The sequence below is a fragment of the Diorhabda carinulata genome, chromosome 4 (genome assembly GCF_026250575.1).
Source record: "Diorhabda carinulata isolate Delta chromosome 4, icDioCari1.1, whole genome shotgun sequence".
Lineage (NCBI taxonomy): Eukaryota > Metazoa > Arthropoda > Insecta > Coleoptera > Chrysomelidae > Diorhabda > Diorhabda carinulata.
The window spans coordinates 31943777-31968754 of NC_079463.1; the positions used below are offsets into that span (position 1 = coordinate 31943777).

Consider the following 24978-nt stretch of genomic DNA (forward strand, 5'->3'; position numbering starts at 1 on the left):
TTTTCATAATAATTACATTTATTGGTATTTCAAAATAATTTTAGTTGTGGTACGTGAATAATTATACATAATGGACAAAGTACGGCACTGTAGAAAATGTCGATCTCCATTGCAATGAATGCCCTATAATTTTCTAGGAAGTTTGATGGGAGATGGGATGAAAAATATTTAATGCGACCCTGAAAACAGGGGAGGGGCAGTCTGGCGGCGCAAGACAGTGGATTCCCGGTCAATAATCGTCGTGTGTTATGAGCATTTTAAGGCAAGGAGTTCAACTTTATATAATATGTCCGGTTTTTTCGTACTATCCTAAAGGGCTAGTGAAACTTTTTGGTAATAGTGAAAAGTTTGGAATCAAATTCCTAAATTAGTCCAAAAGAAAGTAGTTCATTCATTCTCTCGGTGCTTTAAACAGTGATGTTCAATCCCACATAATATTAAATTACGCTTACGAAGTGTTCCTATTAATCAAACTTAAATTATTTTAGAGGATTTGATATGGATATCCTCGAAAAATCCTAAAAGTATGAAAGACGGAATACGTTTTTCAACTTGGGTATTTTTATTTACAATTGGTAAGTTCGATGACCTGTATTACTAATACTACATTTTTGTTTATAACACTTAGGTGTATTTTTATTTACTATAACAAGTTATACATAATTAAAATGCATTTAACCTCACTTTTACGGCAGGTGTATAAATATAGGTTGTCATGTTGTCAACAATATTGATATAACCCCGTCTAGGGGAAATTGGGAAGGGTATATCTAGCTGAAAAATATCTTTATATGTCTCTTTGGTTGCCATTTAACTGAAGCCATTACAACCAATGTATCCAAATGGGTCAACCCTCCCTATTTGGAAATACGAACATATTGAACAGGGTTTGAACCGATATGAAATATATTGAAATTAAATTTTATTTGATATAAATTGATTTTTTAAATAAACGAAGTAGGTAATTTACTTTCTTGTGTAAACTAAAGTATAAAACATCAAAAGAAGTATCTTATCTAAAGTAAACTGGCACTAATTAATAAAGCTATTTATTTAATAGCTCATATAATTTGTTTGTATTTCTAAAGTATTTCAAGAAATGTAAACAGTGATTATAAACAATGCTGAATATATGCTTTGGATTTTCAATTAGGTATCTAGTTATATAGTTTGCAATGAAATATTTTCATGAAAATCAAGTAAATTGAATAAAATTGCATTACTTACATGTGCTTGGAAAATGTGTCAAAAAATCGATCAGTTTTTACAGTGGTTTCCATTTACCAGATATACTTACAATATAAAGGTTGTTGTTAGAATTTTATTCAAACTTTTTCATCATATTTATATGTATTGATTTGACTATTTATATGTGTAACATCGTTAAAGACATATAATACTCCAAAACGAGGCTCAATTTGATTAAAGTACAACATAAAACCTTTATCGTAAATGGAAATTTAAGTAGGTTCAAATACTAGATAATATTAAGCTTATGGGACAATATGAAGATCATCGTTTATTGAAACTCATTCATCACACAACACAGAATCAAGAATTTAAAGATGACAATGACATTGATTTCTGCAAATATTTTACAGTATTGTGAATTTGAAACAAGCAATAAATGAAATCACCCGAAATGTGCTAAAAAACGAGACTCGAAACATGTTTTAAGGTTCTCAAATAGTTATTTTTTCTTACATTATTCATTTCGGTTGAGTGAAATGAGGATTTAAATGAATATCTGAGAGACAAGCCTGCAGTTTTCAATATAAGTGCATTTCAGCCTACATTGATTACTAAAAATATTAAATTTCATTAGGAGGGTAGAAAATAGATACAAACTGCCCCAAAAATCACTTTTTCAAGATATGAGAAAACCCATATGTGCATGTCATTTTGTCACGACTTTTATTCCTATATGTCTTTTTTTGTTGTTTTTTCAGCAGGTTCTTCTTTCCGGTTCCAATTGTCTCTTAAACCAATTTTAGTCTATAGCAAATATACCGCTAGGCATAATTCCCACGTCTAATCTTCAATTTCTATTTTTTTGAAGTTTTAATGGCCTTTTGTTTATATTTTTTCACTCTAATCTGCAATTTCTAGTACTCAATATTGTCCTCTTATCTTAGATCTATCAATATCTTCCCTATGACCTTTTTTATTATTTTTCTTTAAAATTCTTTCTAATTGATTGATTCCAAAGTATTTGTTATAAATATTAGACTGGACTAAGCAATATAAGACATTAAATAGGTCTACATTAAATCTTACATCAATAGTGTTGAATATTTCATGATATTTTTGTTCTAGTTAATAATAGTGACCTTTATAATAATAGCTTGATTATTGAATAAATCACAAATCAGAGAAAAGGAAATAAATTAGGTCATTTCTATTCTGTTCGTGTGTCTTGCTTTGTGATTTCTCTAGAAATAAACCTATTATCGTTTGATATAGATAGTAAATACTTTTGTTTTATGGTTTCATCTATAAATGTACAATTCTGTTGATAATATAAAATGCAATCGTTAATCTAAATTTCGTAATAAGTTTATTATTAATTACACAATATTAGATAATAAAAATGATAAAACAGATAATAATTAATTTAGCAGTATTACATATTCATATAATTAAATTGTTGTTTATAATTCAGAGTATAACTAAATTTATGCTTTGAAATAAGTTATTTATTTATCAATCCATTTTCTAGTGTAATTTAATTTATCAAACACGCCTGTTAAACTGACTTAAATATCAATCCACTTGAACTAATTTATTATTAAAAGCTTTTATCGTTGTATTCTCACTCTCACTGAACGCTATTAACAAAAAACATTATGACACATATATTGAAATTTAACATGTACCTTAATTGAATTCGTTTTAATACGCCAAATAATTGAAAGCGAGGGAATTTATCCCTAAATATCGAATAATCAATATAAAAATACAGACGAAATCGTAAGCAAATTGGGGTTAGAAATGATATTAGAAATTTGCGTTTCTTCTTTTTTAATTACATTACGATGACAATGAACCTACTGGTTATACGCCCTAAATAGATTAGAAGTTATGTTTCGATAAAAATTGGGGTAAAAATAGGTTTTTCGAAATATTTCGGTTGTGTAACGTGAAAATAATAAATATAATTTGGTATATCTTATATATTTTAAGATATTCTAGAAGAGTTCAAGTGTTGCCATGTCTATAAATATATCCTCGAGAAAAATGGCTTCCTTAATATTAGCGGTTTAAACTATTTCCGGTTGATATTCTATTATACCTATATTCGTTTATCCCTATCTCTTCAAGGAGAATGTATCTACAAGAAAAATTATTGTAATTGATATTATTTCATCTTCCCCTCTATACTACAGAATAATCGATAAATTAGTACATGAGTCATTGACAAAAGAAACAATGAAGGAAAAAAATTGAAACTACCAAATGTGACGTAAAAATTGATGGGTTAAAAGAAACAAATATTTCGTTTTATTAAAAATAGATTTATCATATTTGAATAAATTACTGACCCAACCCCTATGTTACACCCTCTATAAGGGCTTCGATGTCAATATTAATGGAAACTTATAAGCCCTTATTTTCTAATGTTCTTGGAATGAACAAGGGTAAATATATTCTGTACACTACCGACCAAAAATATTTTACAAACTTTTAAAAAAAAAACAGTGAAGTGAAATATTTATTTCTAGCAATCTAGAAGTTGAGTTGGCAACGTAGCGTGACGTCATTGTAAATTGTTAAATAATTCACAACAAATTGATCTATTTTTATTGGTTCTGGTGATTTTTTCCTAACTATTATGTGCGTTTTTATTGTTCTATACATTAAGCACGTAGTATAATTCATATAAAGTTGAAAAGCCACTTTCGTGGCCGAAATAATAGATCGATATTTAATGCGTGTTTAAGTATATCTAAATAATCTTTATTTGCACGTAACTTAAATATAAGGGAAAATTCGCTGAGTAATACTTATAAAAACATTTTATTTTATTATACGAAGAAACTACTACCAGGAATCATCAATAGAATACATAAACTTTACTATTATTTAACTAGTATCGGCTATGAAGCAAAAATGAGTCTAATATGCTTGTCCGGAATTTGTTGTTCTCTTTTATTAACCTCAATTGAAAGCTATTTTAATCCCAAATGCCTCGTAACGTTCAAATTCCTCGCTGAAATATTTTAATAGTTTCATTGTTGTAAATACAGCACCGTATTCCAATTTAAGGTTATTCATCATGTGTCAATGTTCATTTCGAAAACAAAGATGGTGGTTTCTTTATAAAACAACAAACACGTCAACATTTTTCCAATCCAGAAACTATAAACAATGCAGCTACGGGCAGTGGAGTTCCTTTATCGATTGATAAATTTACAGTTTTCCAAAAATCCCAACCGATTTCAGTTAGAGCTACTTATGGCCCGTTTAGTACAAAACAAACTGTACCGGCGAAATACATCGTACCGGATCCTTTACCTGTAAATACCTCAGGTGAGTGTTGATACTGATAGATTTAGGTTAGGAGATTTGTTTTGATCTTGCAGAATTACGTATTTATTGGAATATATAAATCGAAATTATGTATAACCATCTTTTAAGGTATTTAGTGTACTAGTTTTAAATATTAGGTTATTTATTTGTTAAATTATAAACGAATTTTTCATTTTAGTTCCGTAGATATGTTTTATTTTGATTAAATAATTAAATTAGTTAACATAATTTTCAAAAAACTGATACTGAAAGTTCATATGGTTTTTAAAACTTGTATTTGGAGTGAATTGATGAATCCTTTAGGACCTAGTATTGATTTACAAGACCAAGCAACTCACCATCTTGACATGTCCGCTCACATTGTCCGGGACGAAATACCAAGAGATTCTCCAGTACTACGAGTGCTATTTCATACCGGTACTGATCCAGGAGGCAGACGACAAGTGTTATTAGCGAGACACCATCAAAGAGTGTGTATCGTCCTTCACGCTACTATGGGAAATAGGACGCCATTACATGCGGCTTGCAGTCCAGATGGGGAAGACGGAGTTTGTTTAGCTCAGGTAAATTTCATTTTATTTATAACAATTTTTTTTGCAGCAAATTGAAATATACAAAATTTTGAAAGATTTCCAATAAAATTTCTAATAAAAATGTTATCACTTTCTAATTTTATAAACAAGTTTATTTATGGATTTACATTTTAAAGGAAAGACATAAATTTTGAAATATATACAGTTATTTATTTATTTTTTGTTTGTATATAAGATGATTTGTGGTATTGCAATTTTATTAATGGATATATGTTGGAAAATATTTCACGTTTGTTAATAAATTCAGCAATTAACTTGGTAGTAAAACTGCCTTTTTAATTAGGTTATGTTTTTATTGAATTTGAGGTTATAAACAGAGTTGATGTGAAAAGAGAACATTCATTGGATATATTTTGGGTGGGATTAGGTTCATTGGAAGGTAAAACGAACGACCAAAACCAAAATATATATACTTTTTCTTTGTTTTTTATTGTTTTCATTATTTTTATATTTTTGTTCATACGGGGAAACGGGTAAATTGAGGGGATGAGGCGGGTGCATTATACCCTATCGTCGGCCATTTGGAAAACCGACACAGTTAATGTTATAGTTTGTACAATTTATTTTCAATGTTGAATCCATCACAACTATACAGCGTTGCCACGTTTCTTTTATAAAATTGATGCCAAAATTATGTGATTTACTTTAAAAATATTTCAACGTCATTTGATGCCGGTTGTGTTTCCGGTTTGTTTTTATGATGACGTCACTACCACCCGCCATATTCTCTTGGGGGGCAAATATTGTTTTTTTTACATTATAATTAGGGTTATTTTTGGTGTTTTATATTCGTGTTTTTTGACCAAAGGTATTCATTTTAATAAAAAAAATCAATTATCTATACACAAATGAAATAAAGTGTTTGCCCACCGCGACAATATGGCCGACATTTCAAATCGCGTTTCTCTTCATCGGTCCCTGTTTGATTTTTTTACCGGTTTTTCAAAATTTGAGCATTTTAAGCACTTTTATTACTTTAACAACCATGTTTATTCAAATGATGCGATCCGAAAAATGGCCTAACATTGTTTTGGACTCACCGTATTTGTTAGACTTCTACTATATAGTAGATGGCGCTACAAACCATCTTCTTGGAAGTACTCAATGTTAAAAATTCCATTCGTGTGAATCACCAATGAATGACGTAAAAAACGCGTTTTTCACAATAAATCGTCTTGATAGGTAGATAGAAAATTGACATTTCGACCTATCTCGGTCGAATGTTTCACTTCTTTTAACTAATTTTCTATCAAAAAAGACTTGGAATCAAGACGATTTATCGAAAAATAAAATCATAAATCGTTTACCCAAATTAAACATTCGAAAAATTGTGTGGTAATTATCAAATTATGACATTTCATTGTTTATTAGAAAATTATGGTAAAATCCGATAATTGTGTTATCTGGCAACACTGCAACTATAGTTCCTAAAAATTGATCCACGTCATAGGACGCCATTATGATAGCATATTTGAAGAACGTTGCAAAACTTCAAAAATAGTATGGGAATTGAGTAAAAATAAAACAATAAGGTTATGTTGATCATTTAATATAAAAATATGTCATCATTAGTTATATTCTAAATTATGTCCATTTCGTCTGTTTTGAACTTTGTTGTTTATTTTAAAAATACAGAGGAAACTCATATGTATTACCCGCGGGATAGTAGTTTCGTCACAATATGGCGTCAATTTAAGAAATTTTACCAGTGACTAGAAATGCTAATAGCTGTGCATATTTCAGTATATAAACTTTGTTTATTCAATTATTAAACACTTTTTGTGGATTTTAGTACAATTATGAATCGTGCGTATTTAGTGTTCAAAAATTTAGATCATATCAATCTAAATTTAATTTTTAATCTGTAAGTATTTTTAGGTTAAGTTATATTGTTTTCATTTGAACCAGTGAAGTAGGAGACTGTTTTAAAGTGATAATATTCATTTTATAAACTATTTTTACGCTAATAAATGATATGAGTAAAATTTGATGTAAAATGAAAATAAACTTATTTATTAGCAAAAATTTCTATCTCTAATTGAAAGATTCGTACTCTTGGTTAATATACAAGGCCAATTTATATGTATATTTCTTCTTCGGAACTCTTTCTTAACAAAGTTTATGAAATATTTTGAAATATATCTTCCTACAAAGTATTTCACATAAATTTTAATAAGAACACTTTATGTACAACATTGCAAGTTAGTCTAAAGTTTTTTTTGCTAAATTTAGTACTTTTGGTTAATATACAGGGGAAATATATATGTAAATATATGTATATTACATCTTTGGAACCTTTTCTTAACAAAGTTTAGGAAATATTTTGAAATATATCTTCCTACAAAGTATTTTACATAAATTTTAATAAGAACACTGTATTTACAACATTGTAAGTTGGCGTATAGGGTTATTTGCTAAATTTAGTACTTTTGATTATTAAACAGGGTAAATATATATGTAAATATATAAATATTTCATCTTTTGAACCTTTTCTAAACAAAGTTTATGAAATATGTTGAAATATATCTTCGTACAAAGAATATTACCTAAACTTTAATATGAACACTGTACTAGAAATAGCATATAGAAATTTTGTCTAAATTTCAAGGTTACCATTCCACCTTCGTGGTGGCCACCCCTACCGTCACCTGATAAGGATGGCAGGCCAGGAAAACTTACCAAAACACCCCCTAGATTAGTACAAGTCGCATATTCGGTACTGGAACCTTGGCCAGACGAAGGAGAAGGTTGTCATCCGAAGATGCAAGTACAACCATCAGCTACACTAGGCAACGTTAAACTAGTACCAGCTAAAGGAGCTTATAAGGAATTGAAACTAACAGATGCCGTTACAATATTAGTTCCCCATCCACCTCTGTTTCCAATGTCGAGGATTTATGTGCCCGTTTTTGTCGATAGGGAAAAATCCAAATTGATGACCGCGATTGTTGTTAAGTGAGTGTTAGAATTCATGAGTGATGGTGTTATAGTAGTGAGTTCTTTATTTTTAAAAATTTCAGAGCAAGAATGAAGAGCGGTGTTCGTTTTTTGGAAGCAGTACCAATCGAAGGCATACCTTGGAACGTTACCATTGATATTAATCCTCGACATACAAGCGCAACTGTAACTTTAATCAGAAAAGAACCTCCAGATACTAATTCAGCAATAATACCAGGAGAGTAAGTACCTTATCTTATCTCATCATACAGGTTCAAATCAATTTAATTATTTTGTTAGTGTCATTGAATTGTTTTCGTGGTTGATCGAAATATCCGAAGACGCTACTGAAAACTATGATGGTAGTAAAATTGTTTGGTCGGCTAGATATGAGCCTCATCAAGATCAGGATATTGAAGGCGATAATCGTAAGGATATCAGAAAATTGATTACACGTTTCGAGATACAAAAAGACGATATACAAGCAGTCGTACCTATAAGTAAAGTAAGTTACAATCAAATTTCTATTCCAGTTAAAATATTCACAATTTTTATTTCAGAATTGGGAAGTATTGAATACTGCAGTGTTAACAGGTCTCCAAGTATCCCAAACAATGAAAGTATTTATTGTATCTCAAGCTGGTAAAGCTGCCGATGTAACTTTTCAGTCATCTTGTCATTCTGAAGACGAAAGCGTATTAAAGGTTATTCAATTAATAATTATTTATTTATTTATTTAATAATTATATTGTTCATTATAGGTTTCATCGTCTTGTGGTTCGGTTTACGTAGATGGTAGTGAAGCTAGGGGTTCCGAAAATGGTTCAGTTATAGTCAAATATGGTACATATACTGGGATAGCTCAATTCACTGTATGGATGCCAGAGTTTCCTTTGGATTTATATGTGGCCGATACAAGATTATCGCAACTGAAATCATGGAGGGTACCGGATTATCATCCTAGGTGAGTAAACATTGCTTTTATTGAAATTCCTGGGGAAATGGTCATATGGAAAAGATACAAATAGATAAAAAGTTCTGTTCGATGTTACTACTTTTAATTTAATTCGTTTTGGAACGTGCAATTTGGATTTTTATCTTATAAATAATAGAAATGTAAGTAATTTGATTTTGTTTTTTAATCAAACGTTCTATTTTAGTTAGAGGGTTAACATATTAACTGGTCGCAAAAATAATGTGGTAATTTTGATTGATTTTTAATCTTAAATATTTTCCGCAGATATCTAATCAATATAAACCGAATACGGTTGCTAGTTGGGGTGCCCAGAGTGAAGACGATTTAAAAAAAGTCTTGGAAGTAGTACAAAATTACGGGATGATTGTTTATAGAGCATCTTTAATTAACAATAGACCACTAAAAACACTAAAAAGAAGAACAATGGGACATACGGAACCATCATTAACCTTTAGTGCAGACAAAGACCGAGCAAGCAAATAAAAAACATGCAGCCACATCCTTTGACTATCAATGATCCAAGAATTGTTGTATTCAAGTATGCAGAGCAATTAAAAATTTAATATGACATCAGAAAAAGCGGAATATTGAGGAAATCAGAAGGGTTGTCTTATGCTAGAAGTCAAGGGATGAATAAAGCAGAAGTAGACCCCAATTTTGAAATGCTTGATAGTGACAATGTCTTGATAAATTTCGGTATTAGATGGTATATAAACCGAAATGCAATGACTTTTCGTCAGTTTAATCTATATACACCCCATGTTTAATAGTCAAATAAGTCTCTCAATATAGAAAATAGAAATCTACAGTCTATGTTGGAAAAATTTTCCTTATAGATTTTCTATACCACTAAACCTGTGATTTATTTCGACAGGGTTCCTCTGCTAGTTTTCTATATAAATTCAATGTTTTATTCGAGTCTTAAAGTGCCATCCCCCCACCCCGGACTTATCCTGTTATTATTATTTTTCTAATTATATTTATATTTTTAGTATGTCTAAAGCGAGGAAGAGAAGGCGACGTTCTTTGGATAGTAACTGGGGTGTTACATCAATCGATGAAACCGGTAACGTAGTGGACAAACCTATATGTCGATTACGATACCAACAAACTTCTGTTGATGTATACGCACGTTTCCTAGCATCCGATCACTCATCAGGACACATAAGCTATTTAATAAACAGAAGAACGTTCCTGAGAGTAACCGATTTGGTTTTACCGTGGTTACGAGTTAGTGATCCGAGAATAGCTAGTTTACACGGTAGGATTTTACAAGGTAGAAGTGTAGGTAGGACTGAAGTACAGGTAAATAAAATTGAACGTCAATAATCTAATCACCATTCTACAAACTAAACGTTTTTCAGGTTTTATCACCGATAACTAGTAGAGTTTATGGTTCGAAAGAAGTTAGAGTCGGTAATGATAAAGTTGGTTTAACCAAACTTTACGTACAAGTAGTTTCCGGACTGCAACTTAATATTTCTCCTGATAGTTCATTGGAGAACGTTTATGTGGCCGAAACCGGTATCACTAGGAAATTAACTGCTCAATATCAGGTAAATAATTCGAGATTTCATCACATTTTCTACAGAAGTATCTTTTTTTTTTAGGAAGGACTACTGGATATTGAACTGGAATTTTCTGACAGACAGAAAACTCCTCTAAGGGATATTGCTGATACTGATTATCATCTAGTAGTTGAAAGTTTAGATCCTGAAGTGGTGGCTTTCGCTCCGATGGTCGCTTCTCATCATCCAAGAGTAATAGCTGTTGGAGAAGGTAGCGGAGATCTATTGCAGGTATACATTTCACCTTCTCTCTTTGTACCTTCTACATCTACCATCTTATACAGCCAAAAACATCTAAAGTAGTACATTGAAAATTGAAAATATTGGTTCTAATTCTTGATTAATGGAATTGTAATAGTCCGGAGTAGGAATTTCTGGAATCGTTGGTGATATTCATGATAAAAAGTTCCACTTCGGTCTCTGAAGATGATAACTTCGAAATCAAAACACATGTTAGACAGTGTAGTTGTGAGTGGTGGTGTAGCAATACCATAAACGGTGGTACCATAAATGGCGTGTTCAATACTATACTGGTTTAATTAATTGGGATCAATGGAAAAAACAATTTTTTCTAAAATATCAGCATTATCACATCTTGGTATTTTTCCACTGGTTTAGCCCTAATTTTCTTAACTTCATCATCGTGGAAATTTATGTTATCATTTTTTAACTCGGCTAAATGTTTATTAAGAAAATACCATAAGTTTTCAATTGGATTCAGGTCTGGTGGATTACCACGCTTGTTAAGTCTCCCGAATAAAAGTCTGGACCAATTTTAAATTATCAAATGGGGTTTGAGTCATTTTTTTCTTTTATTAGCTACCATGAATCATGTAAATGAAAGTAAGGGATGGTATTTCACTTTTTTAATGGGGTTCAACCATATTGACTAAATGGTATTGTACTCAATTTTTATAGTTTATGTGTTTTAATTGATACATATAATAATTCACTTTTCAAGTCATTAATTTATGTTAATCTTCACCCTATGTTCCTATTAATCGATTTTGGGCATTTTGAAAAGGTTTTGTAAGGGTAAATATGTACTTTCAACTTACAAATCGGTATGGGTCCAATATTTCATTAACGATCATTTTATTAGTTGATTTTTCTTATTTTAGGTGACTTTGTTATTAGCGGAAGAATGTAGAAATAGCGGTAAACCGAAAACTAAGGCTACAGGACCCTTAGCTTCGGCTTCTGCAACTATTAACGTCGATTTTAGTTCGATTGATCTTCATCGACCTGACATTTTACAAAATGACGGTGGTAGTTACGGTTCATCGAAGGCTAGAGAATTTTCAGATCTTCAGGATATCCTGAAAGGTGAGAGCATCAAATATTTTTTACTGTAAACTTCACTATTAAAAAAACACGTCAAACTACCATCAAAATCTGCCTTTTAGTCTTTGAAATTTGATCTATTTTTTTAAATATATGTTCTAGTTTGTTAACGTTCATATTTTTGTGTCCTATTTACTGTGTAGTACATTTTACACATTACAGTTTCATTATTGTCCTTCAATGTCTTTCTCAGTATCATCAATTTTTATTTTAATGGTGTTTCTTTTTGTTTCCAAACAGATTATATACATTTAGGTGCTACTCACAGGACTTTCAGGTCCATAGGTTGTGAGTAATTCTATTTCTCTTTCTTTCTTAGCTCATCCATCACCTTTTAGTATCATCTTTTTCTTGGTGTTCCTTCTTTCTTATTCCTTCTTTTTTTTGGTGCTCTAAAATCCGGTATTCTCTATATGTGACCCAGCCACTCTATTTTTCTTAGTTCTGCTTTTCTAGAATTGTCCTTACGGGGTCCAGACATGATGTTTTAATTGCAGAAACCAAGTCCAACGTTAGATGTCTCCAATTCCACTTCGATAATTATATTTGTGAAATTGTATAAATTATTTTACAGGTTCTTCAATTCATTTGGAAAATTCTGATGAGCCTAACGTATTAGCACGACAATTTCAAGGAAACAAAGGAATATCTCGTCAATTATCACCGCATCATTCTACTCCTCTAGAAATTAGCATGTACGTTTTGCTTGCCGCATTTTGTTGCGCCATCTTGGTAAATAATAAACAATTATTCGGAGTATGTACTGATTTTGTGATTTTTACAGGTTTTTGTTGTATCCTGTGTTGTATACGCATCGAAGTTCAAACCGATTAATCCTAATATTTCACCCGGTATTCATACAACATCGACAAATTTCATAATCCAACATGAATCTAACCAAAAATCGAAAGAATCTACCACCAACGCTCACGATTGGGTCTGGTTAGGTAGAGCTACCATAGAACCGCCATCACAATACGTAAACAACACTACGGATATGAGGATCATTACGAATCCTTTGAATATGAATTATTGCGAACCGGACGATTCTCTTATGGGGAACAGTTTCAGTAACCCCACGCATATAGAACTACCGGCTACCGATAACGGAAATTCTAACAGGCAGATCGATAGCAGAACTTATTCCAGAGGGAAAGAAAGTGGACAAAAAGTTGAGATTTCCAATGATAACGATACAGATATACAAGTTTGGTTTGTAAACTTTTTTAATTATTTTAATCAACTGCAGGATTAGGTTTAAAATAATTGATTTTTAGGAACAAACCGACTCCACCGCCACCGTTACCATCACATTCCCCTAATAATAATAATAATAAGAATAATTCGAATGATGATTATAAACCGCCTGTACCTCCACACCGTAATTTAAGCGTTTCTACAACTTCTTCTGATTCTCCTCTTCCTAAAAAATCTCAACATCACCACCATCACCGTAACAAGAATCAAGACAAAATTAATCAACACAGGTTTGATGTTATCACTATTAAAAAAAGAAAAATTTAATTGTTTTAATTAATTTTAGATTATCGGATGATATACCACTTTCGAAAACCCAAATACCCACTCAGGTAAACGTTCCAAAGCAAAATACAGAAAGTTGTACAGAAAAAGATATATTTGAATTTGACGACGAACCTCAAGAATCTCCAAAACGTGACGATAATATCGAGTTTGTACAGTATTCAAATAATCCCAGTAAGTATTTGGTTAGATGGTATACCGTAATGGCAGTACGTGTGATACATACCGCTTGAGCAACTCACTTGCCAAACCGAAATGCGCCAACTCACCAACGGGCCCAGATCCCATTTTTGACGTAGCTAAAATTTAGCTTCATTTCGAATATTTAACCTCCTGCTGAGACTTGAAGCTCCAGTTCTCATATCACCTTTTTGGAAGTCTCCGTGTGTTTGATTTTTGGTAATAAAGAGGTAGGACCACTATCAAAAACATTGAGAACGAAAAACCTTTCAATTGCAGTAAAAAATAGAGTAGTACTTCTATATGTGTTCTTAGTAGTTGAGTACATAGTCCTTATAGGCCCCACTTGGCGCCATTAATCACCGATGTCTTTTGAGAAGCCGATCAAGCGCTTTGGCTTGAATTCTTTGATGTCATTAGAGTTTAAACCGCGCTCGTGTGAGTGCTGGATACTCACAGATGGCGTGATCTGTGGTTTCATCCTCCTCCGTGCACCAGCGGCACTCCGCATCGTAGATGACCTAGTAAACGTCCGGTTACTAATCGGATTTCGCGCCTATTTAGTTGGAGCAATTGTTTGGTGTGACACGCCCAAGGTATGGCTTCACTTATCTCATGCCAGGCGTCTAAGCCGAGTCGAGTAGGATATAAATGAGGTAGGAATGATCGAGTGGAGAGAAGCAGCAATGAACAAGAATTGAAGCCAAAGTCAAACAATTTTAGTAGTTTCTACATTTCCGGTTGTTGGTTTGTTCGTTTGATTAATTCAATTTTTTGACATATTTTGTTATTGCAGGTAATAGAAATAGCACGGAAGTAAAAACAGCAACCATAGTGGGCAATCCAATGTTTAACGTCGATGCAACAAATATTGAAACGGGTAATAAATCCATGGAGCTACCAGGTCTCGATGATTTGCAACTAGACATGGATTACGATCAAATCATGCAGTATTTCGAAAATCTCAAGGTAATTGATCGATTAACTGTGTTAAGAATTTTTTAATACGGTATTTGTATTGTAGGAATCGAATGCCTGAGTAGAAGAGATCATTGCAAAGATCCGTGGTATTTTGCTTTCGTTTAGCGAGCAATACAAAGCTGCGGCTTTAAATGAACATCCTCATTATCCCGCAACGAATCCGACATGTAGTTTCGACTATTTTTTCGATTTCGTCAGCGAGTCGTACGCTTAAATCGCCGTTGTGTACCTTAAAAATGCACAAGACTGACTTAATTGATCAATAAATTGAATTAATTAGCCAATATCCAAATATAAAAATCCTATATTGCTTAGCTGTTGGGCATTATATAATTTTTTTGGCAGTAAGGCTAAAAAGGCTGCTAGATATTAACCGAGTTTATATACAAAATATTCTAAAGTCTGTTTTTTAAATTGATAATAACCTTTAGTTATTTTTTTTCTCAAACTACTGTTTGGAAATGTAACAAATTTTAACAATCATCTGATTTAGTAATTAGAAAAACAGTGAAAGAGCTATAATTTATATAAAAAGAAGTATGCGGATACTGGCTTATTAAATTCACATGTTAGTCGCCTTTTGAACCCAGTTTTAACAAAAATATTTCAGCAGTACTCTGTTATAGATAAAATCAGTAATATTTTGGATTTGTAAGAACCTAACCTTATAATTGGTTAAAAAAATGCAAAAGTTGTTGAATAGTACATACGAGTATATCTCAAATATCTCAGTTTTGTCCAAAAAAATCAATTTATTTGTATCTTCTTCTCAAGAAAATTGGTTATTTTTCCTTTTTTCTTCACCTCTGATAATATTAGGAATAGTTTTCCTAGGTTTTGTCTTCTAGTTTTTTAGCAGTTTTCGAAAAGGTCTCTTTCCAAGTTCCATTTTATCCCTAGACAATTATTTTTCTCCCTTACCTTATATTTTCGTCTCCTTTCATATACTATTCAACATTTTTGTTATAAATCATTGTACTATTCCTATTAGTGGTCAAAAGATTATCCTTTTTGTCATTTTTCTTCGTATTTACTTTTATACTTTCCGTTGTCTTACTTTTTGATATATTCTCTTTTGGTGTTATTGCCCTAAATTTATAATTATTTTTGGGTCAGTACCCACTCATATTTTTCATTATTGGTACCTTGAACCAATTAATTGGACAAATTTTACAAAAAGATATCGGAGAGACCATCATCTGGAACAAATACATACTGAATTTACCAATATAACAAGTATTGTGTTTGTAATTGAAAAAAAAACCAAAAATCATTTAAACCATTAAAAAATTATGAATAAATTAGTTTTTAAGTGTTCTCAATATTATAATTTGGTGTATAATCTATGTATACTTTTATATATTAATAGGAAACAGTTACCATAACTCCAGGGGTGATTTTCATTTCCTGTCAGATATTTTGAATCTATAATAGTGAAAATCTAATCTTAATAAACGAAAAAATCACGAGAGTTTTGGTAAAAATCTAATTTTCCACTATATTTAACCGGTAATTGTTAAAAAAATGATTTTAAAAAGGTGGTGACAAGAGTAGAAAGTCGGATCGATTCTCAGAGGATTTTTGCAGTGATCAAAAAAAAATTAGCCGTTAGTGTTTTTCTAGTCAAAATAATGAAGCTTTATTTGAAAAAAAAAAAAGAATATACTCACTTTTATACTGAGTTTTCACTAGTATATTAATGCACAAATAGTTACGAACAATCCTAAAACGCTTTCCAGCTTCCAAAATGCTTTATCGTTAAAAACGTTAAATAAACTAGTGAAAATCAACTTTGATTCGATTTAAATAATAAAATTTTTGTAATTAGAGTTATAGACATCCATATTTGACCGCTGTACAATAAAACTACTCGCTAACACACTTAAAATCCACTATTTCGTTCATATCCGGCTCGAAGGACCAACTTAACGTTTTAAATATTGTCCAATTTCAGGTTAAAGTCAACTCTTGATTGAATTTAATTAAAAATATGAACAAATGAAACTCTAATTGCAAAAAATTTATTTGTTAGCCAGTATTTTTACTAGTTTATGAACAACACACTTATCTTCCCGCAGGAAATCTCAAATTCAAGGAAATATGAAATTTTAAACGATTTACTTGTCAATTCCACCATATCGTATTTACTTTAGATATTTTAGGATGACATTTTGGAAGCAATAAAAATTCTCACATCATTTTGAATTTGAGTTTTTCTGCGTATTTGTTTTTATATTTAAAAATACGGGTTGTAACGGAGTATTTAGGATTTTTTTCTTGACATTCCATACTGTATACAAGATTATTTTATAGTTTAATCCTTCATATAACATTCCATATAAAATACCCGTTATCACTAATTTTAAACTTTTTTTTCAAAATTCCTTGATATTCCATAGCTGTGTAGTCATTTAAGTCAACGCTTTGTCACAGGGAAAAGAAGAATAATTCATCTAGCCTCGTTACAAAATTTCAACAGCCACAGCTTTTGACCAAATTTTAATTACCATTTTACAAAAAAATCTGTTTCAAATTCAAAGGGGCATGAGACTCTATATTATGGACCGAAGCCCTAATGTGGTCCCATGAGATGAGATCAACAACAAACTGAATAGCTGGCAAAAGGATCAGATGAGAATGATAATCACGGCATCAAAGAAGTCTGAAAATCTTCTGGAGATGTTTAGAAATGACATTAAACTGGTGGTAAGTCTTCGAATTGGTCAAATATCATCTTAAGACGATAATCATGGCAGAGAACGATAACTGTAGATTCTGTGTGTGAATATTGCAGGACATCTACTGTACAAACGTCCTACCCATTCCAGATATACGATTTGGTACCTCGAAGTAGTGCTAATATATAATATTTTAGAGGCAATACACAAAAATCTTTTTAGGTATAGATGCACAGCATTGGGTAAGTGTGTGTCACCCAATAAATAATTACCCCACATAAAATCCTAAATACTCTGCATTGTTGGTTTCCTCCAACCTAGTTTCTTATTCAAAAATTAAATAAACGTATTCCGCTGTCTGCTAATTGCGAAGACGCTTGAAATATTATTTTCTATGTGGAATTATTGACGAAATATTTCAATGTTTACGTACTTTGAAAAATATTTGTTGTTATTTTTGCAAATATATAATTTGATTAATAAAATAATTTGAAAATAAATTATTTCTTCAAAAAAATCCAAAAAAATGAGTATTGGAAGTCTTTGAGACTCTGTTATTTTTTATTAACACATCTTCCTAATGGTTTAGGTTGATATGTAAAAATTAATTTATTTTGATTAATTCAAAAAAATGCAACAAATATTTAATTCGTACTTTAGAAGATATAAGAATAATAAGTGTGTTTGCAGTAAATATATATATAGTTTAGTTTATTTGTAAATTTTTGTATAATATGATGGTGTAAATAACTACATTCTGTGTATTCCCCCTGACTGAAGAATATTTAAGATTTGTGTTCTAAATAATGTATTACTAAATAGCGTTTATGTAAATTTCTTTGTATATAAACTCGCCTAAGTAGAATTATTTGTTTTATTTCGAATAAATGAACTATTCTCTCCTCAAATTCGAAAATTGAAACAACTGTTTGAAATTTCTTTCATTCTAACCTACAAAAAAGGCATGTCTTCGATTCTAACCTATAAAAAAGTCATGTCTTTGATTGTAACTTCAACTAATCTTTTGTACAACCTCATACTATGCATAAACACATAAATATTGGTAAAATTCCCAAAAATAAGTTTCATAATTACAAATTTGCAGATATCACTGTTTTTTGTATACCCCAATAATCAACTGGTACACTTCACGCCAATTAACCTCAAAACATCTGATTTATTTCAACAGTGTTCGGTTGAATCCTTAAACCCTAAGGAAATTGGGTTTCGGTCAATTTCTCTGAAACTTGGGACAACGCTAGTTCGAAGACAGTTGAATATAAAAGTCTCAATGGGCACGAAACCCCCAACCTCGTCAAAATTACCCCTAAAGTATCCTAAGGTACCCTAGGAGGAAAGGAATTGGTTTCGGCGAGTTTTGTTTTTAAACTTGGCACATTGATATTTGAAACAAACGCACAAATCTCCAAAACCACATCCTACTATCGAATATAACCTATAAAGTAAATCATGTAAGGCAATTATACTTATCTTCTACGGTCTTTTTTAGGATAGAAGAAGAGCGACTTCACCGGTGACAAAACAGTCCTTTTCGGGAATAGTGGAAAAAGGTTTTTGACATTTTTGATAAATCAGTTAAATATGTATTACTTGCGGAAGACAAATGCAGCGACAACAAGTGACTCAAATCAAATACCTATTTAGAAGAAATATGTGAACATCGATACTAGGTTATGTAACAACTGTTATATCACCCTAGTGAATGAAGTAAAACCATTTGAAGATGATCAACTCAATCAAAACATACGTACCACTAGAATATAAGAATATAATAAACATTGTATCTATAACATTAGCCGAAACAAATTCCCTTCCTCCCAAGGTACCTTCGAATACTTCAGGGGTAGTTTTGAGAGAATTTGGAGGTTTTGGGATTCGTTTTTTTACAAAAAAAGTCATACATTTCCTAGCTACCTTATTTAATAAGTGTCATTGTACAATTAAAAGTTTTAATTAGCAAAACAAAAACAAAACAATTGTATACGTTTTTTTTCTCTCTAAAATATCAACAAAATCAATAAATATAACACATTATGACTAGAATATAAAGTGTGTCCACTAAACCGAGCGACGAATAATCAATTCTAGAATAAAGGCATGCAATTTTGCAACGTTGGAGGATAATCTGTTGTTTGTTGATTCGAAGACTGATTCGGTTGTGTTGATTGTGCCACTGCCATTGCCATCGAAACTGGTGTATTCGGAGGATAAGGTACCTAAATTATATTTATTAATAACTTTTAATATACAGTGCGTCTCATTTAAAAGATTTAAAATAACATACCCCAAGAACTGATATACACAGTGGCCCAAGAAAATAAAAACAACTCACCGCAGAATTATGATGAAATCTTGGATCTAACATCATTGCAGCAGCTACAGCCGCGGCTGTAGAAGTCGCAGTCGTAGGATTAGAACGTACAGCAGCCGCAGCTGACAACATATGATGATTTACAAGGTTATTATTAGAATGTTGGGTATTACTGCTTGTGGATCTTTGATTGTGACTACCCCCAGTAGTCGTTCCCAATATTTGATTGTGGATGTTATGGGTATGAACGGCGTGGGCGTGGTGGAAATCAGATGATTCGTTAGCGCCGAAATGATGATAGGTCGAGTTTAAAACAGTCAGATTGGTCGCTATAAAATTCAAAATACAAAAACACTCCAAGTCTGATATTCGTCGTAATAAGAAATATTCAAAAATCTGTTGAACCAATGAAGTATTATTCGCTGCTACCTACCTGAGGGTGTGGTGTGGTTCTGATGGTGCATTATCAATTCTTGAATTTCCGAACCGAGAGTTGATGGGGCTACGGTTGAACTATTTGTCTGTGTGAAGTTAACGTTGGTATTTGTTGTTGTTGTAGGCAAATCCGGAGTACTCTTTAAATAATTATATAAATAAATATGTAAGAAATATAAATAAATAATTAAATACTGGAACTTATATTGCTCTAAATCAGTTAAAATTTTATGAGCTCAGAATACTAACAGACCCAGTCCACTTGTCATTTTTGTGACATATTCTATTGTCTCGTTGATAATAAAAGTTATTTTAATACAAAAAACATAATTATGCATGATTTTTCGAATAAATTTAGTATTAATTTTGATTTTCCAATACAAAACTGCAAAATTTTCAAAAAACTTTTTGACATGCCCCTATATAAATTCAAATAACTTCTAAACTACGAAAATTATCAATTTTTTTTATATACTAATAAAAAGAGGAATAATGAATGTAGAACTTTGATCATATTAAATTTTATTAATAACCCATTTGTCATATTTATACGGGGTGAAAGCAGAAAGTATCATTTTCGTGGCAAATTTTTATAAAAAAATTATAGAATATACATAAATCGAAAGATTAATGTATAAACTATTATAAAAAAAATAAACGAAATCTACAGGGGTAATACAAATTGCAATATAAGCCATTAAAGTTGAAATTTCAAAATTTTGCACTAAAATTCATTAAATTGTTTTTGTTTTTCGCTTGAAGAAGTATAAATATATTTTCTCGTTGATAATAAAAGTTATTTTAATACAAAAAACATAATTATGCATGCATGCAATCCAAAACTGCAAGATGTTCAAAAAACTTTTTGACATGCCCCTATATAAATTCAAATATCTTCTAAACTACAAAAAGTATCAACTTTTTTTATATACTAATAAAAAGAGGAAAAATGAATGTAGAACTTTGATCATATTAAATTTTCTTAATAACCTATTTGTCATATTTATACGGGGTGAAAGCAGAAAGTATCATTTTCATGGAAAATTTCAAATGTATTCCAAAAAAATTATAGAATATACATAAATCGAAAGATTAATGTATAAACTATTATAAAAAAAATAAACGAAATCTACAGGGGTAATACAAATTGAAATATAAGCCATTAAAGTTGAAATTTCAAAATTTTCTGCTAAAATTCTTTCTAGTCTCTTTCAAGGATCATCCAGTTGCTGTACCAATCTTTGTAGCATCTTCAGAGACCGCGTCTCTCCATCTTAGCCTTGGTCTCCCTCTGCCTCTACTACCCGTTGGTATGGCCTTAAAGTACTACATATCCTACCCATTTAAGCCTTGATTGTTGCAGTAAATTGATGAGCAATCAATCCCTAAGCAATCCAATGTTAATATCTTGTGTTAACTACTATCTAAACTGTCTTCAGCACATATTTTCATCCAAATTGTTGCAACTAATTAATAGTTTTGAAGGGATTTTCAAAAAAATAAACTTACCTGAGGTTTCGGTTTAGAAGTACCGCCATTATTCCTCAAAGGTCTGGCTTTATAAGGTACTTTAGCTGAAGCGTTTTCTCCGTGATGTCTAGTATAGTGCTCCTTGAGTTTATCCCTTCTAGAGCTAGCGTAATCGCAATGCGAACATTTGAAAGGTTTTTCTTCCAAATGGATACGTTCGTGACGTACAAGATGAGATTTTTCCATAAAACTGCGACCGCAAACGCCGCACACGTGCGGCCTCACGCCGTTGTGACTTTTAGCGTGACTGGCTAACTGAGTTTTTTTCGACGTTGTGTATTTACAATGAGGATATGAACAACGATATATATCAGCTGAAAAACTCATTTTTATATATAAGAGATTTTAAACACCAAAGTGTACTAACTCTAATATATTTCCAAGCTTGATAAAAATAATTTTTATAGGTTAGGTTGTTGTGAATATTGATTTTTGGAATGTTTTCAAATTAATGTTTTTTGTAAGATGCGACCAAATTTAAAACGTCCCAATTCTTAACTAATTAATATAAGTAAATCTGATGATTAGTTATACTTTTATTTTGTACCATAATTTCAATTACGGATGATGAATAGAAAGTTTATAAGGAAATATATTATAGTTAGTGTTTAATTTTGCCACAATCCCACAACGTAAACGCTAATAATTTTTTTTTACCTGCGTGTATTCTTTTGTGAGCGATCATATGACTTATGAATTTTGTATGAAATCCGCATAAATCGCAAGATAAATTCTTGTCTGCTGAATGAGTTAAAAGATGAGCTTCGAGATTTTGGCTGAACCTGAAGGTTTTTGAACAATGATCGCATTTAAACATATCTGGAGTGTGCATTTTCATGTGAGAGATGTAGTTTTGTTTAAGGCGACATTTGAAAGTACAAAACGTGCATTGGTAAATGGATTCGTCTAAATGATGAGCACGGTGTGTTATTAGCTTCGATATTTGTTCCACGCTGAAGTTACCTTTGGATAAATACTGATGTGATATTTGAATGTGCTAGTTTTTTAGATTTAAAACTTACAAAAGTCACATTTAAAAGGTGGTCCACTGAAATGGGTTTTCATATGATTCAAATAATCGCCGTGGTATTGACAAACAAATGAACATAAACCACATTTGTAAGTTACATTTTTAGCGTGACTTAAAGCTAGATGTTGCTCTAGTAGTAAACTATCATTTATTGTGGTAAAACATATCGGGCATTTGATGACAACTTTTTCATCTGTATCTGTGGAAACTTGAAAAAAAATTATGTATTAAGTTTAATTTTATAAAATTTGGACAAACTTTAAAGAAAAATAATGATACATACCTTCATATTCTTCTTTTTCTTCGTCGTCTAATAACAATGGTTTTTTTTTGCAAATTAGCATTTTCAAAGCAGCCATTCTTACGCTAGGTTGCAATCCGAAAAGCATCAATTTCTTCAAAATATTCTGTTTCCTATTTCTCAATTTTGCTTTAACTAATAGTGAATTTTTAATAGGTGTTTCTAATTTTTCCGAAACCATAATTTTCTTTTGCTTTATATCAATATCCATTACTTTATCTTGTGAAATCTAACAAAAAAAAATTATTAAGTCGTGTGACTGACACACAGATGGCTCTGCCATTGTCAAATCCATATGACGTTTATGAAGTACCAACTTTCAAAGGACTATGTATAAAATTTTCTTCAAATAATTAATGCAAGTCAGGATTTTCAACCCTAGTTAATATAAAATCTAAATATCGAGCCAGACTAGATGTGTAAAGTGACCTGCTGCGTTTTTTGTCAGAATTGAAACCAAACATACCAAAAATAGTTGTTAGTTTACTAAATACTAACCACCTAATAGCTCTGCGTTCGATTTGGAAGATAGTTTCCATTTGAAATGATTTTTTCAAGAATTATCCTCCCTAAGATGTCTGCTACTAGTGTTCTCACCTTATACCAATTTTTTATTTATTAAAATGATATTTTTAATACTTACCTGTCCATATTTTACGTGTAAGACATCATATCTTGTTTTGAAATTTGAAAGCATCCAATTATTCACAATTAAATAATCCAAAATTATATATAAACAAAACTCACTCTTGTTATACAAATTATTTGTTTCTAAATGTTTGAAAACTTCTATAGGTTCTAAATCATTAGTAGGGAAACATTTAATGAGCTGATCAAAATGTTTCTCTCTTTTCTCAAGATCCTTCTGAACCCATAAGGATAATAAATTAAGAGCAGTTGTAGTAGTTAAAACAAAGTTCTAAAAATAAATACCAAGCATAACAACGTTGTTGTAAATATTAGTTATATACAAACCTTGTTGGTGAAGAAATCATGGAGTTGTTTCTTATCTAAGCGGAGAATTTCTTCTCCTTTACATATATCATCAATATTTTTTGCAATCCAACTTTCTATGACATCATTTAAATGCTTCAACTTATATTGTTTCGAAAGAAAAAACGTAAAGAGACAGTTGTTTACATTCAATTTAGAGCCTAAGAAATCTATACAGTATTCCACAATTGTCGTTAATATAAAGTGATCAGCCAGTCTTAATAATTCTTCTATAATAGAATGATTTATACTTATTTCTCCCGTGTACATAAAATTAAGTACAGCATTAAAAATTGTAGTATCGGTACAAGAAATTTCTAATTTCTCTCTTTGAACTTTATGATTTTTTAAAATTGAATCAAAATAGGGTGAACTGCAAGCCAGAACATTTCTATGTGCTTTTATTATCCTATTGTTTACAAAAAGAGTGATATCACAAAATTTGCTGGCTTTTTTTTGTTCGAATAATTTTTGAAATACAGTCGTCGGAAAATTAGAATTTTGGAATGTTATAGTTGGGTAATCCTCAACGGCAATCATCTTAAAAAAAGTAAATGTGGAATTTGTTTGCGTTAAAAGTACTTTTACACCTACCTTTATTTAGAAAAAATTATATATTCCTACATTTTATTAGCCAATTTTTTACAAGGAAAAATTAAAATAAACTTTGATTGAACGTCACTGTCAAGTGTCAGTATAGTCAATGTCATTTATTTGTCAAATGAATGACAACAGAATCACGAATAATCATTGCCTTACTTAAATAAATTAAATAGGGGGTAAAGTCAAATACCAGAGATTGAAAAGTGGGACAAAACATCTATTATGAGTATAATTAATTTTATTTCTTCTATAATTGAGATCCACGAAGTAATATTTTTGAAAGGATAGTCGATAAGATTAATATAAAATAACGAGATTTATGAATTTTTGTCCATGATTATATTGAATCAAGCTCTGACAATCTAGTAACTGTTTCATACTTAAATTTTATATATTTTTAATTGAAAGTTAAGTGTCTTATAATA

General features: G+C 31.0%; 2 protein-coding genes across 3 annotated transcripts; one reads left to right on the top strand and one right to left on the bottom strand.

Moving 5' to 3' along the window:
- LOC130892839 (transmembrane protein 132E) lies at positions 1 to 18194 on the top strand. 2 transcript variants are annotated; one of them, XM_057798504.1, is made up of 18 exons: positions 1 to 575; positions 4267 to 4530; positions 4834 to 5093; positions 7732 to 8078; positions 8144 to 8302; positions 8361 to 8565; positions 8621 to 8764; positions 8822 to 9024; positions 10029 to 10341; positions 10401 to 10592; positions 10647 to 10835; positions 11726 to 11930; positions 12523 to 12680; positions 12733 to 13160; positions 13226 to 13435; positions 13492 to 13664; positions 14467 to 14639; positions 14695 to 18194. In XM_057798504.1, the coding sequence occupies exons 1-18, from the start codon at positions 527 to 529 to the stop codon at positions 14707 to 14709; spliced, it is 3687 nt and encodes a 1228-aa protein (XP_057654487.1). In that variant the 5' UTR covers positions 1 to 526; the 3' UTR covers positions 14710 to 18194. The 2 variants fall into 2 exon arrangements, with proteins under 2 accessions (XP_057654487.1, XP_057654488.1); XM_057798505.1 differs by lacking the exons at positions 1 to 575; positions 4267 to 4530; positions 4834 to 5093 and adding an exon at positions 6681 to 6987.
- A 1058-nt stretch (positions 18195 to 19252) lies between these two features.
- On the bottom strand, positions 19253 to 24655 carry LOC130892841 (zinc finger protein 879-like). The gene is made up of 10 exons (XM_057798512.1): positions 24545 to 24655; positions 23933 to 24490; positions 23601 to 23876; positions 22940 to 23186; positions 22649 to 22864; positions 22284 to 22589; positions 21606 to 21940; positions 20095 to 20236; positions 19683 to 19990; positions 19253 to 19566 (listed from the first exon to the last, which is right to left on the bottom strand). The coding sequence occupies exons 2-10, from the start codon at positions 24488 to 24490 to the stop codon at positions 19435 to 19437; spliced, it is 2520 nt and encodes an 839-aa protein (XP_057654495.1). The 5' UTR covers positions 24545 to 24655; the 3' UTR covers positions 19253 to 19434.
- Between the last annotated feature and the right edge of the window lie 323 nt (positions 24656 to 24978).